This window comes from Hyla sarda, chromosome 5 (assembly GCF_029499605.1).
Source record: "Hyla sarda isolate aHylSar1 chromosome 5, aHylSar1.hap1, whole genome shotgun sequence".
Taxonomy (NCBI): Eukaryota; Metazoa; Chordata; class Amphibia; order Anura; family Hylidae; genus Hyla; species Hyla sarda.
The window spans coordinates 68,437,837-68,455,627 of NC_079193.1; the positions used below are offsets into that span (position 1 = coordinate 68,437,837).

Sequence of the window (17,791 nt, forward strand, 5' to 3'; positions counted from 1 at the left end):
GCCACAGTCCAGGCCTTCTTCGCTGAACTCCGGAGTGTCTTCGAGGAGCCAGCCCGAGCTTCTTCTGCCGAGACTGCCCTGTTGAACCTGGTCCAGGGTAATTCTTCCGTTGGCGAGTACGCCATACAATTCCGTACTTTTGCTTCTGAACTATCCTGGAATAATGAGGCTCTCTGCGCGACCTTTAAAAAAGGCCTATCCAGTCGCATCAAGGATGTGCTGGCCGCACGAGAGATTCCTGCCAACCTCCAAGAACTCATCCATTTGGCTACCCGCATTGACATGCGTTTTTCTGAACGACACCAAGAGCTCCGCCAGGAAAAAGACTTAGATCTCTGGGCACCTCTCCCACAGCATCCTTTGCAGTCTTCGCCTGGGCCTCCCGCCGAGGAGGCCATGCAAGTGGATCGGTCTCGCCTGACCCAGGAAGAGAGGAATCGCCGTAGAGAAGAAAATCTCTGTCTGTACTGTGCCAGTACTGAACATTTCTTGGTGGATTGCCCTATCCGTCCTCCACGCCTGGGAAACGCACGCACGCACCCAGCTCACGTGGGTGTTGCATCTTTTGGTTCTAAGTCTTCTTCTCCACGTCTCACGGTGCCCGTGTGGATTTCTCCTACAACCAACTCCTCCCTCTCAGCCGTGGCCTGCTTGGACTCTGGTGCCTCCGGGAATTTTATGTTGGAGTCCTTTGTTAATAGATTCAGCATCCCGGTGACCCGTCTCGTCAAACCGCTCATCATTTCCGCGGTCAACGGAGCCAGATTGGACTGCACCGTGCGTTACCGCACAGAACCCCTCCTGATGTCTATCGGACCCCACCACGAAAGGATTGAGTTCTTCATTCTCCCCAACTGTACCTCTGAGGTCCTCCTCGGTCTGCCTTGGCTCCGGCTTCATTCCCCCACCATTGATTGGACCACCGGGGAGATCAGGAACTGGGACTCTGCCTGCCACAGGAAGTGCCTCTCCCCCCCTCCCAGTCCCATCAGGCAAGCCTCTGTGCCTCCCCATGGCCCCCGTCCTGGTGTCACACTGCCCCGTGCCAGGCCTCGCCCTCTGCCCTCCCTCCCCATTCCCACTCCTGCTGTACTGCCTGCCGTTGAGGAAACCCTCCATTCTTTCCCGGTGTCCTCATCCCAGGGGAGGCAGTTACCGGACAAAGAGAAGGGGAGACCTAAGGGGGGGGGTACTGTTACGCCTAGCGCTCCGGGTCCCCGCTCCTCCCCGGAGCGCTCACGGCGTCTTTCTCCCTGCAGCGCCCCGGTCAGTCCCGCTGACCGGGAGCGCTGCACTGTTTTGGCCGTTGGGGATGCGATTCGCACAGCGGGACGCGCCCGCTCGCGAATCGCATCCCAGGTCACTTACCCGTCCCGGTCCCCTGCTGTCATGTGCTGGCGCGCGCGGCTCCGCTCTCTAGGGCGCGCGCGCGCCAGCTCTCTGAGACTTAAAGGGCCAGTGCACCAATGATTGGTGCCTGGCCCAATTAGCTTAATTGGCTCCCACCTGCTCCCTGCCTTTATCTAGTCTCCTCCCTTGCACTCCCTTGCCGGATCTTGTTGCCTTGTGCCAGTGAAAGCGTTTAGTGTGTCCAAAGCCTGTGTACCTGAACTTCTGCTACCCATCCTGACTACGAACCTTGCCGCCTGCCCCCGACCTTCTGCTACGTCTGACCTTGCCTCTGCCTAATCCTTCTGTCCCACGCCTTCTCAGCAGTCAGCGAGGTAGAGCCGTTGCTAGTGGATACGACCTGGTTGCTACTGCCGCAGCAAGACCATCCCGCTTTGCGGCGGGCTCTGGTGAATACCAGTAGCCTCTTAGAACCGGTCCACTAGCACGGTCCACGCCAATCCCTCGCTGACACAGAGGATCCACTACCTGGAAGCCGAATCGTGACAGCTTCTTTATGCACATTAATACAAATTTTTACCTGGGGTGCCCAAACTTTTGATCCCCACTGTCTTTAAACTGTCCCAGGCTGATTAATTAATCCAACATATCTGTAGACTGTCTGGTTTAAGTGTACACTAACTTTTAATTGACTACTTTAAACCAGAATCATGCACCAAAATTTTGTCATAAAAGGTGCAACTTCCTGTGTACCAGTTTTTGGTGCAAATTGCACCAAAATTCTGGCACATATGCAGAAGTAAATCTGGGCCAATGTAATTGAAATTGTTCTGCGAATCCGCAGCATTTCTGCAGCAAATCCGCCACAAACACAGATGTAGTATGGACTTAAAAAATAAAAAATCTGCATCTAAAGTCGATGTTGGTTCAGGAAATGCTGCAAATGTATTGATGATATTCCTCAAAGAGTCTATTAGGAAAGTTAAAGGGGTATTCCAGCCATAGACATCTTATCCCCCCCCCCCCACACACACACACACACACACAATCTCTGTGCAGCCTCCGCATTCTAGGATGGGCTGCTGCTCCAGTCCCGGGACTGGAGACGTCACCCCACGCCCCACCCCCTCCATTCATGGCTATAGGAGGGAGCTTGATGACCGTCACGCCCCCTCACATAGACATGAATGGAGGAGGCATGGCGTTCAGTCACAAGGGGGCACGGGGTGACGTCATGTCTCCAGTCCCGGAAACACAAAGGTTTCCAAGACTGGAGCAGTAGCCCGGCATAGAACAGAGATTGCCGGGGGTCCCAACAGCAGGCCTCCTGCGATCAGACATCTTATCCCCCCCCTATCCTTTAACTTTTCTAATAAACACTTTGTGGAATATCAGCAATACATTTGCAGAACCAACATCGACTTTAGATGCAGATTTTTGCCTTTTGATGCAGCATGTAATTCCATTCCCATTACTGATACTGTAATATTCTGTGGACTTTCCCCCTGCAGATATGCGTAGTAAAATCCACAGTGTATCTGCCTTGTATGATCCTGCCCTAATACAATTACATTAAAGCGTATTACAATACAGTTTAATAAGTTCACACTGTGTAAAATATATCTGAAAATTCAGCTAAAATATTTCCTTAAAAAAGATACAACCACATTTTTTGGGGGTGAACATACCCTCAGATTTGCATCCTACTCAATTTCATATGGGTAGTCAGTGATATGTATTGGACGGACTACATCTTCAATCATCCTTAGATGGACACATATCTTGTTCTTGTGAGTTCTTGAAGCAGAACTAGAGGGTCATTTCTCCACAGGGGTCTTTTCAAATATCCGAGCAATCAGTCCTGTATTATGTTTATGTTATGCCAAGTGTTATGTAAATCTCGGGTTATATGATCGGTCTGTGAGATTAGCAATTCAGATGGGAATATGACATTGCAAAGGGTTGATATAATAATGTTCTTAGAAAAATAAATATAAAGAGGAATATTTTCATTGGCTTAACCCAATGGTTCCATCATTCTAAAACATCTCTGATAACTTTGTCTTTTTTTGATCAGTCTGTAGGTACCTTCCATAAACTGTTCACAATGCAGAAGACACAAGTGTTTACACCATCCTGCTCCTTTGCACCTGAGCGGTGAAACCCATGAGTCCTCCCCCCTTTGCCTCTGCCCATGCTGGGCTCCAGAGAATGGGGAGCGGAAGCTCCAATTGTGGCACAAGCAATTCCTTGATCAAAGTCTGCAGAGACCACAAAGGAGGGATCAACTGGCTTAGTTTGAGCCCAGATGGGTTCCACCTGTTGACTGCCAGTGAGGATTGCACTGCCCGCATATGGAGGACATCTGACCACCAGTGCTGCAAGTTGCTGCAAGGTGAGTGTATTATTTTACCTTTTTTATTTCTGTAAACTTTTTAATGTAGTTATTAGAGGGCTCAAGGGCTCAGTGTAGGTCACCGGTCTACTGGCTTCTACAGAAAAATGGGAAAACTGCCCAAGTTCGTATTTAACTAAACTAAATGAACTTGAAAGTCAGACCAGGGCTATCAGCTAGTGTAGGTCTCATACCCCCTGATCATTTATATATACACACTAGCACAGTGCAGACAGGAGCTGCAGTTCCATGAATGAAAATAAATGGCTCTGGACTAGGTGTAATAAGTGTGACAGCTATCGGTGAAGGAACTGGGCATCTTATAAAAGGACATGAATAGCACATGTGACCAATCTTTAGGGTGTCATCTCTGAGTCCGTTGACCATTACAATGGGGTCCCACCTCCCCTATTTGAAGTTATTGGCAGTCAAGCAAACATTGTACTGATGGAGATTGCTGTGCACTACTTCGGTTCTCTTGGGCAGTCCCATAAACTTTGAATGGAGCATACAGGTTCTGTCCTCCTTATGAGTGAGGGTACATAGATGACAGGTCAACTTTTATTGCAAGGATATATATACGGGCAAACTGAGGAACAGAAAAATAACGCACTTACTAATGCACGCTGATATATGACAAAGCATAAAATACATTACTGTACATGGCAAAGCAAATACAAACATGTGCAGGACATGTAAGTTACATAAAACACTGGTATATAAGTTGTTGATAAACATCCATAAGAGTATGCAAAGATATACCCAGTAGCATGCTATCCTATCTGAATGACAAGCATGGTCTCTGACTGTTAACTATAAACTGTTATAAAACAGCAGGGACACATGGAAACACAACAAGATGCGTACAGATGCAAACCATATTGTTATATAGTTGTGTGAACATAGCAGCGATGCTACCATAAGCTTGGATGAAAAGAATGGCTTGGGATCCTCCAAGCTATGTGGTTACCTCTGGAATGCTGGCTGTAAAATTAGGAAATAGCTGCTATTGGCTGAGCTGATGATGTTATCAGAGTTCATAGGCTACAGGCTATGGAAGCTGAAATGGGTAAAACTTCTAATAAGAAGAGCTGCAGTGTATGCAAATGGCCACTAGATGGAAACAGAGAAATACACACTATTAATATAAAGCATAGTAATCCACACATTAATACTAAGTAACAAAACTGCTGAAGGCATAATACGTGTGCATGGTCAACTGCTACTCCATTCAGACAAGGACATAGGACCCCATTCTCTTGATTGGTGAGCGTCTTAGAGTTGAGACCCCATGAGATTTCACCCCTACCACTTATTCTGTAGACACATGATCAGTTGTGATTCTGGTACAACCACTTTAAAGGTTGCTATTAAGTAAAACTGTCCTTGTGTGCCTTATTTTTTTATCTCTATCTCTACAGGCTTTCTAAAAGATTTGAGGGTCTGCCCTGAAAAGAGCACCGCCAAGCTGTAACCTTACCTTTTCCGTTGTCCCTATTAGACACCCTAGTTTGCCCTGTCTGAAGGGTTTCACCAGATAATTCACATACTAGGTCAACAGGCAGACTAGGGACAAGGTGCTGATCACACAATGGATGACAACATCACCTGTCTGCTCCTTCGATTTTTGGTCTTTTCAATGCCGTGACTATAATTATGGTGATGGTTTTGTCCAATAACTTATAAACAAGATCTATGCACATGGTTTTGCTTAAAAACGGTTTTGTAATTTTTGCCCAGTAATTAAATTAAAATGATAAATTAGGGAGCGTACCTATACAGTACACGTAGGCTCCCCATGTGGTACTGGAAGAAATGGACAATGTAGTAAGATTAAGACATCTGACACTAACTGTATATAATTGCATATGGACAATTTTATCTAACAGAAAAATATACTGTATATTTTGTAGAGCTGAGACCTCTCACACCCCAAAGAGCAAAAAATGGAATCAGCAATAAAACTATGTTTTCTCAGTCCTCAGTGTACCATTAAATCTAATTGATTAAATGTGTGATGGATAAATTGGGTCACCAAGTTATATAGAGAGTAGAGATGAGCAAACTTACAGCAAATTTGATTTGTCACGAACTTCTCGGCTCGGCAGTTGATGACTTATCCTGCATAAATTAGTTCAGCCTTCAGGTGCTCCGGTGGGCTGGAAAAGGTGGATACATTCCTAGGAAAGAGTCTCCTAGGACTGTATCCACCTTTTCCAGCCCACGGGAGTACCTGAAAGCTGAACTAATTTATGCAGGAAAAGTCATCAACTGCCGAGCCGAGAAGTTCGTGACAAATCGAATTTACTGTAAGTTCGCTCATCTCTAATAGAGAGATCACTTGGAATAATATTTTAAAATCATAAAATGTTTAATTTCTAATTTTTAGACAACGTTAAACATTAGTTATGTCCGTTGTCTAAAAATGTAATATTTTATAATTTTATAATACTAGTCCTAGCAATCTCTCTATATGACCGGGTGACCCAATTTATCCATCACACATTTAATCAATATTAGATTGAATGGAACACTGAGGACTGAGAGATCATAGTTTTATTAATTTTATCTAATGTTATTTCTTGAGATAAGCTTACCATACACATTTTAAAAATGTAGCTGTCATTTCAGGTAATTTTTCAGGATATGTTGTCATGTGTTTATAATAGAGATGAGCGAAGTTACGAGGACTGTATCCACCTTTTCCAGCCCACCAGAGCACTTATGCAGGCTAAAGTCAGCAACTGCCGAGCCGCAAGGTTTGTGCAGAATCGAAGTACTGTAACTTTGCTCATCTCTAGTGTATACATTAGCTATTATATCATTTGTATATGAAATTCTTACCAGTTTTCCCCTATGTAGAATTCTTCCAGTTGTTCCTGAGCTAGGGAATTGAACCTGTGATAGTCCCCATACACTATTGACAGATAGAAGAGCAGATGCTGCTCTTCTGTCTCATTGTAGTACACCCTTCAAAGAAGCAGCAGCAGCATGGAGGGCATTATAGAACAGTAGTAAACAGTCTAAGCTGTAAACCAAGTCTCTCCATGTCTCTCTGTCTACCTTTGCCGTTTGAACTCCCTCCTTGTCCTTCAGCTTGCCCTTGCTCTCCCTAGACTTGCATTGGCAGCATGTATTGATCTCCCTACTAGTCCGGCTTGTAAACACAGGACAGAATAGTAGCCTAGTGAGAGGAGAAAGAAGCGTTTATCTCTGATAAGATACATTAGAATGTATTTTTATATTCACTTGTACTTTTGATTCATGCAAAGTTTGTTAAAATGACCGTGACCACTTTTTAGACCATCTAAGAAAAAGCTATATGAGGCACAAAGAGGATCAGCAGCAATTCAATATAATGTTCCCATTAAAACCATAGAACTGATTGAGAAGCAGCAGGATTTACTCTCAGTAATATGAATACAGTATTACGTTAACAGCGTTCGTGTGTTCCAGGAAAACACTGGTGGTCTAAATCCTATTATGAAAATAGGTAACATATTGCAAAGTATATCAGAGAGGACACTGTGGATTTCTCATTACGCCGGGCACCAGACAGTCTCATTTTCCGCAGGGGATTAGTCCTGAAATTAAATTTCTTGATAAGGTTTCCACAGACTGCATATAAAATACAGCAAGTTATACAAGGCAAAGGGTTTGACCTGTTCTGGTGCCAAATCCCAGTCTCTCCAGCCCTGACACAAGAGCGCAGTTTGATGAATGAGTTTATGCTCCAATATAACTACAGGGATATTGGAATAATCTATGAACGTAAAGGGATCAGTGGCTCAAAAGGGAGCAGGCAGGGGTTGGCAAATACCAACAAGGAATTTGGCAGCAGTATAAAGGGACGCGTTTTTGAGGAATATAAGCATGACTTCAGTAATCTGCTGTTCTTGAGAATCAGCACACTGCTCGGTGCAGTAGTCGGTAAGAAATAAACAGGCTATAGATTTCATGTTACATTCCCTTTAGCAAATAGTCCAAGGCACAAACCTCACAGACATCTGTTCTTTGGGAGAGAACTGAATTATAAAATGCTGGTTTGTGCTGTGAACATTTCCCAGTGATGAAGAAAACGCGAAGAGGCTGAAGTCACAACCACACTATCACTGAAGAAACGGACTCCCACGTCCAATTTAGCTAGTTTCAAATCAAACTACCAACAAATAGCTAAACATTTAAATCTTTATTACAAAATATCTTAAAAACCCCTACCATACATAATTTATTCTACGGTAGATACAATATTTATGTTACACAAGAATCGGTAAATATACAAAAGATGGGAACCTCTCAATTAGAGATTCTCCTATGGGTCAAAGAACAAAGCTATTCCAGCTCACCCGAGCATATCGACCGAAGCAGGGACGTAGATGCTGGACGGCACACCGATGCAAATAGAAAGGAAGGAATCCGGCTCTGTAAATGCTTAAAAACTCTGCTTTATTTCAGACCAGCACACATGGACAGGTAGACAGATGACTCGTTTCAAACGAAGGTGTGCTCTTAGTCGTACAACTAAGAGGGCACCTGCACTTGAAGCGTGTAATCTGTCTACCTGTCCATGTGTGCTGGTATGAAATAAAGCAGAGTTTTTAAGCATCTACAGAGCTGGATTCCTTCCTTACTATTATTTTATGGGTCAATCCCACAAACTCCCGACGCGTTTCCACGGATATCATATAGTACTGTGGTGTCCCGGTACCGTATTGCATACCGTACCTTGGTAGAGGTCCCCAAAGTCAGAGTTCCTAGGAATGTTGGGGTCCCTCTTTTCTAGTTAGCCCCTCGTCACCCCTCCGTTAGTTAATATTCATCTAAATATAAATGTAAATATGTATATTTAAATGCCTACCTGTTGGCGTTGCAGGACCTTGGGTCATGTGACTCAGTGTTTAGAACTCTATGGTTTGTTGAAGGACCTTTGGTGGTTCTTGTGTCAGGTGTTCCCCCACAATGCAATGCAACGGTGAGTGACAGCTGTATAGACCAATCCAAAATGGCTCAGCCCCTGCCCATATAAGGGAGCTGCAGCCATTAATCTCTCTCTTGGGTTGCTGACATTGGATGAGGTAGGACCTCCGCAACTTGCAAAGACAATTATTAGGCCTAAGCCGTGCGGCCTCAGCCTACGCTAAAGACTGTGAGTTCTTATCATTCCCCGCTATCTCCGCAAGATCACTGGACCTAAACCTACCCCTAAATCCAGCAGATCTATGCTACAAAATCCTCCTAAACTAAAGAGAACTTACAAGGTCCCAACCACCTGTCAATCGCTGCTTCAGCTGTATATAGACTCTGTTATCTGGACTGTTGTTACTGCTGCATGTTACAGAAAAATCTTCAGTAAAGTTTCTACAAGTTTTCAGCTAAGCACTGGTGTTGGACAATCTGTTATTCTGCACTCACCTATCGCTCTTGGGAAGGGTGGTGATAGGCCCAACGTTACCTCAGCATTTAACCCTCACCCTGGCGTCACGAGTGACAAGGGTTAATAAACCCCTGATACCTGATCAGCAACACTCCAGCTACCCTACACCCCCCCCCCCCCCCCCCCCGAGGCGTACCACAGTACTACGGTTCATCAGGAAATTAGGCAGTGTATATGGCGATTTGGATGTACTTATACATAAGATTAATCCACCTTACAGATACTTGCATAATACAGAGATCGGCAAAAAACAAGCAGAAATTGTTGACAAAAAGCAAGACATTACAATGCAGAATATAATAATAAAGTGCTTTCTGGTAATGCAGTGTGAATGACCAGAATTACCATTAATATGAATCAGTGATTGTAGTGGTCATTGGCAGTGCTTAACCAGAAGTGGAGATTCGGTTGCTTTTATTAGCAAGACCAGGCTCTATCTTTTCTTTGAAACTGCTGTAGGGGAAACGCGTCAGGAGTTTGTGGGATTGACCCATAGGAGAATCTCTAATTGAGAGGTTACCATCTTTTGTATATTTACCGATTCTTGTGTAACAACATAAATATATAATCTAGTATAAATTATGTATGATAGGGGTTTTTAAGATATTTTGTTGTAGAGAATTACATTTTTAGCTATTTGTTGGTAGTTGCTGAAGTCACATCCAGAAGCCTCCGCCTGTGAGAGCCATACGGCCATGCTTCATAAGATAGAGCTGCATTTATAGGTAGTAGTGTTGCTCACGAATATTCGCAATTCGAATATTATTCGCGAATATCGCATATTCGCGAATTCGCGAATTTCGCGAATATAGCGCTATATATTCGTAATTACGAATATTCGTTTTTTTTTTTTTTTTTTTTTCACAGTACACATCACAGTGATCATCCCTCTCTGCTTCCAGCTTGGGTGGTGTAAAGAAGGCTGTAATACTACTGTGTGAGACTGGCATGCGAAAATTTGTATAGACGTAAATTCGCATATGCGAACATTAGCATATGCTAATGTTCGCATATGCGAATTTTCGCGTATACTAATTTTGTATGTTAATATTCACACATGTTAATTTTCGCATACGTGAATGTTCGCATATGCGAAAATAAAACGAGAATATAACGAATATGCGAATATTCGCGAATATATGACGAATATTCGTCCATATATTCGCGAATATTCGCGAATTCGAATATGGCCTATGTCGCTCAACACTAATAGGTAGCATGGAGATGGAAATGAATTCCAAATATTTAGCCAATCCCATACATTTATACTTCTCTAAAAGGAGGTACCCTCCCCAGTTGTTGGGTAGACCTAGCTGTGGTAGTAATTTGGACCAAAGTGATAATAGGTAGCACAGGCCTTTCTCTGATGTCTGGTTTAGTAACAAGACTGACTGAGTACTTTTTGTGCTTATTTAGTTTTATATTGGGTTCAGAAGACACATGAAAGATGTTGCGATACATTTTTTGGTCAAATGGTAGAAAAACGGGTTTACTGGGCGCACTGTTAAACCCAAAGAAGTTATACAATCAGATGCACAAAGCAGTTTGACTTGTATAAAAATTAAGGGGGATTTTTATCAAGGGATTTAGAGCTCTTTTTTTGCTTACAAATGTCGCACAAAAAGTGGCACGTGGGCCTAAGCAAATTTTTGTACCATTTTTGTGGGTACGCATAAAGTTGCAAATAGTCCTACCTAAGCAACTTTCAGTTTTCACTTTGCAGTGGCCAGGAATTTTATGAAGTGCAAATGTCGCACGCAAGCCAAAAAAAGTCGCAAGTCAAAGCCAGGTCAGACCTGACTTACAAAACTTGCTTTTGACAGCATTTTTAAAAAGTCGCACAAAAATTTGGCCACCCACCTGCATCAACCCACTAGCTGTCCTCAATGAAAGGGCATACTGGGAGAGTTGTAGTCTTGCAACAGCTAGATAGCAGTCAGGTGAATATTTGTTTGACCAACAGCTACCTCTCCTGATTCTCCCCATACTCATGCATGCTCTGCTCGCCCAAGTGTGCATATGTTCTGAATTGGGGGAGAGGGAAAAGATTGCTGTCAGGCACCTCCTCCCTTGCCTTTTCTTCCCAAAACAAAAGGAATAGGCATGTTGAACATCAAGGGAAAGTCAGGAGGTTCCTATGCATATTAGATGGCAAATCTTAATCTGGTGTTTCCCAACCAGTGTGCCTCCATCTCTTGTAAAACCACAACTCCCAGCATTTATTTGCAACATCTGGTTAGGAAACACTCCATTAATCTAATGTATTTATCCAGCCTAAGTTCCTATATTCCTTGTTCAGATTTTTTTTTTTTTACTAGACTGTCACTGTCACCAGCTCATGGGAGTTCTCGAAGACACCAAATTTCCATTTACATTGCTTATTTGTTGCAGAAACATATTGGGGGAGATTCATCAAAACTTGTACAGAGGAAAAGTTGACCAGTTGCCCATAGCAACCAATCATATGGCTTCTATCATTTTTGAAAAGGCCTCTGAAACATAAAAGAAGCAATCTGATTGGTTGCTGTGGGCAACTGGTCCCCTTTTCCTCTGCACAGGTCTTGATGAATCTCCCCCAATATGTTGTGTATTAATGACCCTGCTGTTTAAATGTCTAGGAAAATTCAAATGAGTACTAAATATTTTCCACCACAATTATGTATCAATTATTATATTTCTGATTCCCACCTTACCCTTAAAGCTCATGTATGTAAGCATATTAAAGGGGTACTCCACTGGCCTCCCATAGACTTGCATTGAGGGGTCATGGCCGTGACATCACGAGGAGCGTGGCTGACCCCTGCAGCGTGAAAGCAGCGTTCGGAACATTTACTTTCGGATGCTGGCCAATGGAGTACCTTTTAAAGGGGTACTCCCATGGAAAGCTTTTTTTTTTTTTTTTTTTTAAATCAAATGGTGCCATAAAGTTAAACAGATTTGTAAATTACTTCTATTAAAAAATCTTAATCCTTCCATTACTTTTTAGGGGCTGTATACTACAGAAGAAATGCTTTTCTTTTTGGATTTCTCTGATGTCATGACCACAGTGCTCTCTGCTGACCTCTGCTGTCCATTTTAGGAACTGTCCAGAGCAGCATATGTTTGCTATGGTGATTTTCTCCTGCTCTGGACAGTTCCAAAAATGGACAGCAGAGGTCAGCAGAGATCACTGTGGTCATGACATCAGAAAAATCTAAAAACTAAAGCATTTCCTCTGTAGTATACAGCCCCTAAAAAGTACTGGAAGGATTAAGATTTTTTTAATAGAAGTAATTTACAGATCTGTTTAACTTTCTGGCACCAATTGATTTAAAAAAAAAAAAAAAAAAGGTTTTCCACGGGAGTACCCCTTGGTCACTACAGGCTCCTTACACAGATGTAACATTTCACCTATAGACTTCCAGGAGGCTCTACTGTAGCTCTCTATGCTGCCAATTTCATTTTGAGGAATATAGAGGTCTGTTCATTATAGATGATATGAATCCTATAGAGAGAGAGTCTTGTTGTGCTCTACAGGGTAATAATGTATCATCATAATGTAGTATAAAGCACTGAGGTATATAGAGGGCCTCTGGTTCCAGAGCAGTGTTGACTCTTTATGGCTCCATGCAGCCTCCAGCTCTTCACTGTGTATTAAAATGGTCTTCATAACAATATATTGTGACAGTGATTAATGTTATATGGAATAAGACATATTGGGGGAGATTTATCAAAACCTGTGCAGAGGAAGAGTGGTGCAGTTGCCCATAGCAACCAATCAGATTGCTTCTTTCATTTTCCACAGGCCTCTTTAGAGGCCTGTGGAAAATGAAAGAAGCGATCTGATTGGTTGCTATGGGCAACTGCACCACTCTTCCTCTGCACAGGTTTTGATACATCTCCCCCATTGTGTACATGCACTGTATTGGGAGATTAGTTCTCATTCCAGATTTCTGTTTCTTCTTTTGTGAACATATGGCCACAGGACACAGCAGCTACATTACATTTTGTCACCTGGAGAATGAAGCAGCATTCACATGTAGTGCCGATCACACTGTGAGGAAATGGGAGGTGTCGACGGGTCAGTGTCTGACCGTTTACACTGGACACACATCAATTGTAAACAGGTGGGTAATGGCTTTCCCTAAATAGTGCCTGTAATGAAAAGAATTGATTCAACTGGATCTGCCCTTCTTCATGTGTGATCTGCGTGACCGTATCATGGCCATTTTCATCACAGTCTTCTTCCAATTGGCCTTCTTAATTGATAGATCTCTCCCTATATATAAACATAGGCCCTCATTTACTATTTTAAACCCGACTTGTTTTGTCGGGTTTTTTTGGCGCATCTTTGTCTGCGCCATGTCGCAGACATCATGCGCCAGTCTGCGACACGATGCAACATTTTTTCCCGACAGACCCGAAGTGGATTCTCCCAAACCCGAAAAAGGGGCGTAACCCGACATTTCTGAGCTTTCCCACGTATTTATTAAGGTTTCCAACCCGAATTTGTTGAATTGTTGTGGATTTTTTCCCGACAGCTCAGAGGAGTTGGAAACCAAAACCAACAAAACCCACGTGCGACAAATAGGATGCGACATAATAATAAATACCAGGGGAAAAAAGCAGTCGGGTAAGAAAGCAAGATAGACTTACAACCCGATTTTCTAAGTAAATGAGGGCCATTGTCTATGTCTGAAATCATTATGCCTGACGAAGAGTCCTGCTCGGACTCAAAACTTTGTTGCACCTAATAAAATTTGACTGTCCCTGAATCCAGCAAGTGTGGTTTGGGCTGTCATTCCTTTGAGGAGAAGCGCCTGGTAAAGTCCTGTTTTCCGGATCTATATCCACTTGATGCCTATTTGACTATAGGGAGAGATCCATCTCTGACCACCCAATGACCTGTGGCCCAGGCAGTATGAAAGTGACAGCAGTTTCCCTTTAAAGGAGTACTCGGGAGGAAAAAAAAATTTCAAATGAACTGGTGTCAGAAAGTTATACAGATTTGTAAATCAATTCTATTTAAAAATCTTAATTCTTCCAATATTTATCAGCTGCTTTATACTACAGAGAAAGTTGTGTAGTTCTTTCTAGTCTGACCACAGTGCTCTCTGCTGACACCTCTGTCCGTGTCAGGAACTGTCCAGAGCAGGAGAGGTTTGCTATGGGGATTTGCTTCTACTCTGGACAGTTCCTGACACAGACAGAGGTGGCAGCAGAGAGCATTGTGGTCAGACTGGAAAGAACTACACAACTTCCTCTGCAGCATACAACAGCTGATAAGTGCTGGCAAGCTTTAGATTTTTTTCATGGAAGAAATTCACAAATCTGTTTAACTTTCTGGTGCCAGTTGATTTAAAAATTTTTTTTACCTCCGCAGTACCCCTTTTAAGGGTGAAATAACACCACGTTTTGAGACTACGGGAATCGGATCTGGATGGGGGACAGTGAAAACCAGGCGCTCCCATAGCCCAGCCGGACTCGGCCCGTATCTCATTCATTTCAGTGAGTCATATAGTGCCTCCGGTTGACTCCATTTTGCCCCGTATGCGTTTTTTGACCAGCCCTAAAACCGCAGCATACCACCGTTTTAGGTCTGGTCAGAAAACCGGATACGGGGCAAAAATGAGACGACCGGAGTCGGAATATGACTCCGGTCAGCTCATTGAAATTAATGAGATACAAGCCGGGTCCGGCTGGGATACAGGAGCGCCCGGTTTTCACTGTCCCAAGCCGGATCCAGTTCCCGTAGTCTCAAAACGTAGTGTGAACCCAGCCTAATACTGGTGGCCTAGTGCTGTACATATGCAGTGTTATGCAGCTCATAACATTTGTTTCAGTAGGATAATGTAATATCAGGAACAGCCACTACCCAATGTATGAAGATGTGCCTAGTATATCGATAGGGAGGCTTCAGGGCCTTCACAAGCACCTTCACCTGTTAAAGGGGTACTCCACAGGAAAAAATATTTTTTTTTTTAATCAACTGGTGCCAGAAAGTTAAACAGATTTGTAAATTACTTCAATTAAAAAATCTTAATCCTTCCAGTACTTATCAACTGCTGTATGATCCCCAGGAAGTTCTTTTCTTTTTGAATTTCCTTTCTGTCTGACCACAGTGCTCTCTGCTAACACCTCTGTCCATTTAGGAACTGTCCAGAGAGGGAGCAAATCCCCATAGAAAACCTCTCCTGCTCTGGACAGTTCCTAAAATGGACAGATGTGTCAGCAGAGAGCACTGTGTCAGATAGAAAGGAAATTCAAAAAGAAAAGAACTTCCTGTGGATAATACAGCATCTGATATGCACTGGAAGCATTAAGATTTTTTTTAATAGAAGTAATTTACAAATCTGTTAAACTTTCTGGCACCATTTTTTTTTTCTCCAGTGGAGTACCCCTTTAAATGGGCTTAAGAGGTGTCAGGGGTCTCACCCTACCAGTAAGGTATTGCTATCCAAAGAGTAGGCAATGAAATATTAAGTCCTGAAAAACACCTTTAAAGCAGGAAAATAGGGCTTTTCATAGGATTCTGGGCAAACTTTTGTTATCTAAATAGTCATTTCGAGCAGTGAGATATACGCCTTTTTGTTAAAGGGGTATTCCAGGAATGTTTTTTATTTGACTATGCTACGGGAGCTGTAAAGTTAGTGTAGTTAATAATATAGTGTCTGTACCTGTGTGTGACGGTTTTCTCACAATTCTTCTGTGATTTTCACCCCAATATTTATTTTTACCAGCATACAAAATGACTGTTGTCTCAGATTTTTTCCCAGGTTGCAATGTTGCCGAGACTTGACTCACTAGTCAGCTGATGACAGGGAGCCTGTCTGCTTCAATGGGTGGAGTGATCGCTTGGTGGGAGAGAGATCAATCTGCAACTAATGCAACAGCTGTAGGCACCCTGATTGAAAACCACACTGATTTGAATGGATGCAGCTCATTTATGTTTCAATGGGTGGGTGGCTGATGTGCGTGAGGGAGGAAGCTAGAATTGTGGGATTTGTAGTAAAAAAAAGAAAAGTCAACCAGTTTTCAAACAGCTAGCCACAGTGTTATGGCAATCTCACAACATAGCCAGCATGGCAAGACCCCAGGGTTAGCCAGACCATATTTTCTTAAAGGGGTACTCCCACCCTAGACATCTTATCCCCTATCCAAAGGATAGGGGATAAGATGTCTGATCGCGGGGGTCCCGCCGCTGGGGACCCCCGCATTATTGCATGCGGCACCCACCTGGTTTTTCACCGAAACCGCTGGAGGGTCTGAGTCGCGACTCCGGGAACGGAAGTCTGTGACGTCAGCACTCCGCCCCCTTGTGACGTCACGCCCGCTGGACCCCCGCGATCAGACATCTTATCCCCTATCCTTTGGATAGGGGATAAGATGTCTAGGGTGGGAGTACCCCTTTAATCTCTGCCTCTTTTCCACCCTACATAACCTACTGGAATGTATTCACAAATGAAGAAATCACAAAGCGCTTTCTGCGTTTATAAGTTCTTTATCTTTAAAGTAGCCGTCTTCAGACAATTCTCAAGTAGAAAATGACAAACAATATTCACCCCAAGTGCTGACTGATATACGCAGCAGTCCATCAGAGCTCCATGAAATCTTCACCCTTCGACGGGCATATGGAGTTCAGACGACCTTCCTTCCTCTCATAAAGGAGACCGCTGAATGAGCGCCGGATACTTGGGGAATATTCTACTTGAGAATTGTCTGAAGACGGCTACTTTAAAGATAAAGAACTTTTAAACGCAGAAAGCGCTTTGTGATTTCTTCATTTGTGAATACATGTCTTAACATGGATTGAGCCTCCATTACCCAAATCACAACCACCCATGTGCACTATCAAGGTATTAACACTTTATTACCTATAACCTACTGGAAAGCTGAGTAGGAGCAGATGGGTTGGTTATCCCTGGACTCCATGCTGGAGAATACCCCCTGGGCACTTACATATTTACAAAAAAATGCTTACATCTCTCCACTGGAAAGGACTATGGAGATAATAAACATATGCCCATAATCCTGATGACTAGCCCTATCTAGCCATGGGCTGCTTAGGAAATCACTTATAGAGAGAAATTGAGTTTTCATATTTAGCCTTGGAGACCTGAATTCCAGTGGTGTTTTTACTTTTGTGCTACACCTCACACCACTGAAAGAATTTTCATGACCCCCACAGCCCGCATTCCGAACGCTGGGGCAGTGGAGTACCCCTTTAAGGGCATGTTAATGCCAGAAACATGTTAATGTCATTTTTCTGACTGCCTGATGGTTTTAGTATCTATGGATTAAAGGCCTTTGCATTGTACTCCGGTTGGGGCGGGTTCCTCTACTTTCTATAACATATTCTAGCTTGTGTTAAGGGACAGCACATTACTAAAATAAGCCATCATTTGTTGATCATGGGCAACTGACTGCAGGGACTGCCACCAGTCACGGGAACAAAGAGACTTAGAACCTGTCAGCACTTTTATCTGTCATAGTAATCCAGGCACACCGTTATTGCAACTTAGTGCTATATACTTGAACAGATGTTCTGCAAAGAAAATTTCTTGTGGATGATCCTATTTAAATAGGCACTGTCACTTTAAAAAAAACTTTTGACATGTTGTAGAGACACGTCA

General features: G+C 43.2%; 1 protein-coding gene across 2 annotated transcripts in view; it reads left to right on the forward strand.

Moving 5' to 3' along the window:
- The window catches only part of WDR86 (WD repeat domain 86), a 76,070-nt gene that overhangs the window by 34,464 nt on the left and 23,815 nt on the right, over positions 1-17,791 (forward strand). For both annotated transcript variants that reach the window (XM_056519628.1, XM_056519627.1), the window contains 2 exons: positions 3,428-3,745; positions 13,144-13,285. In XM_056519628.1, the coding sequence (XP_056375603.1) occupies positions 3,517-3,745; positions 13,144-13,285 (371 nt within the window). In that variant the 5' untranslated portion in view covers positions 3,428-3,516. The remainder of the gene's footprint in view (positions 1-3,427; positions 3,746-13,143; positions 13,286-17,791) is intronic.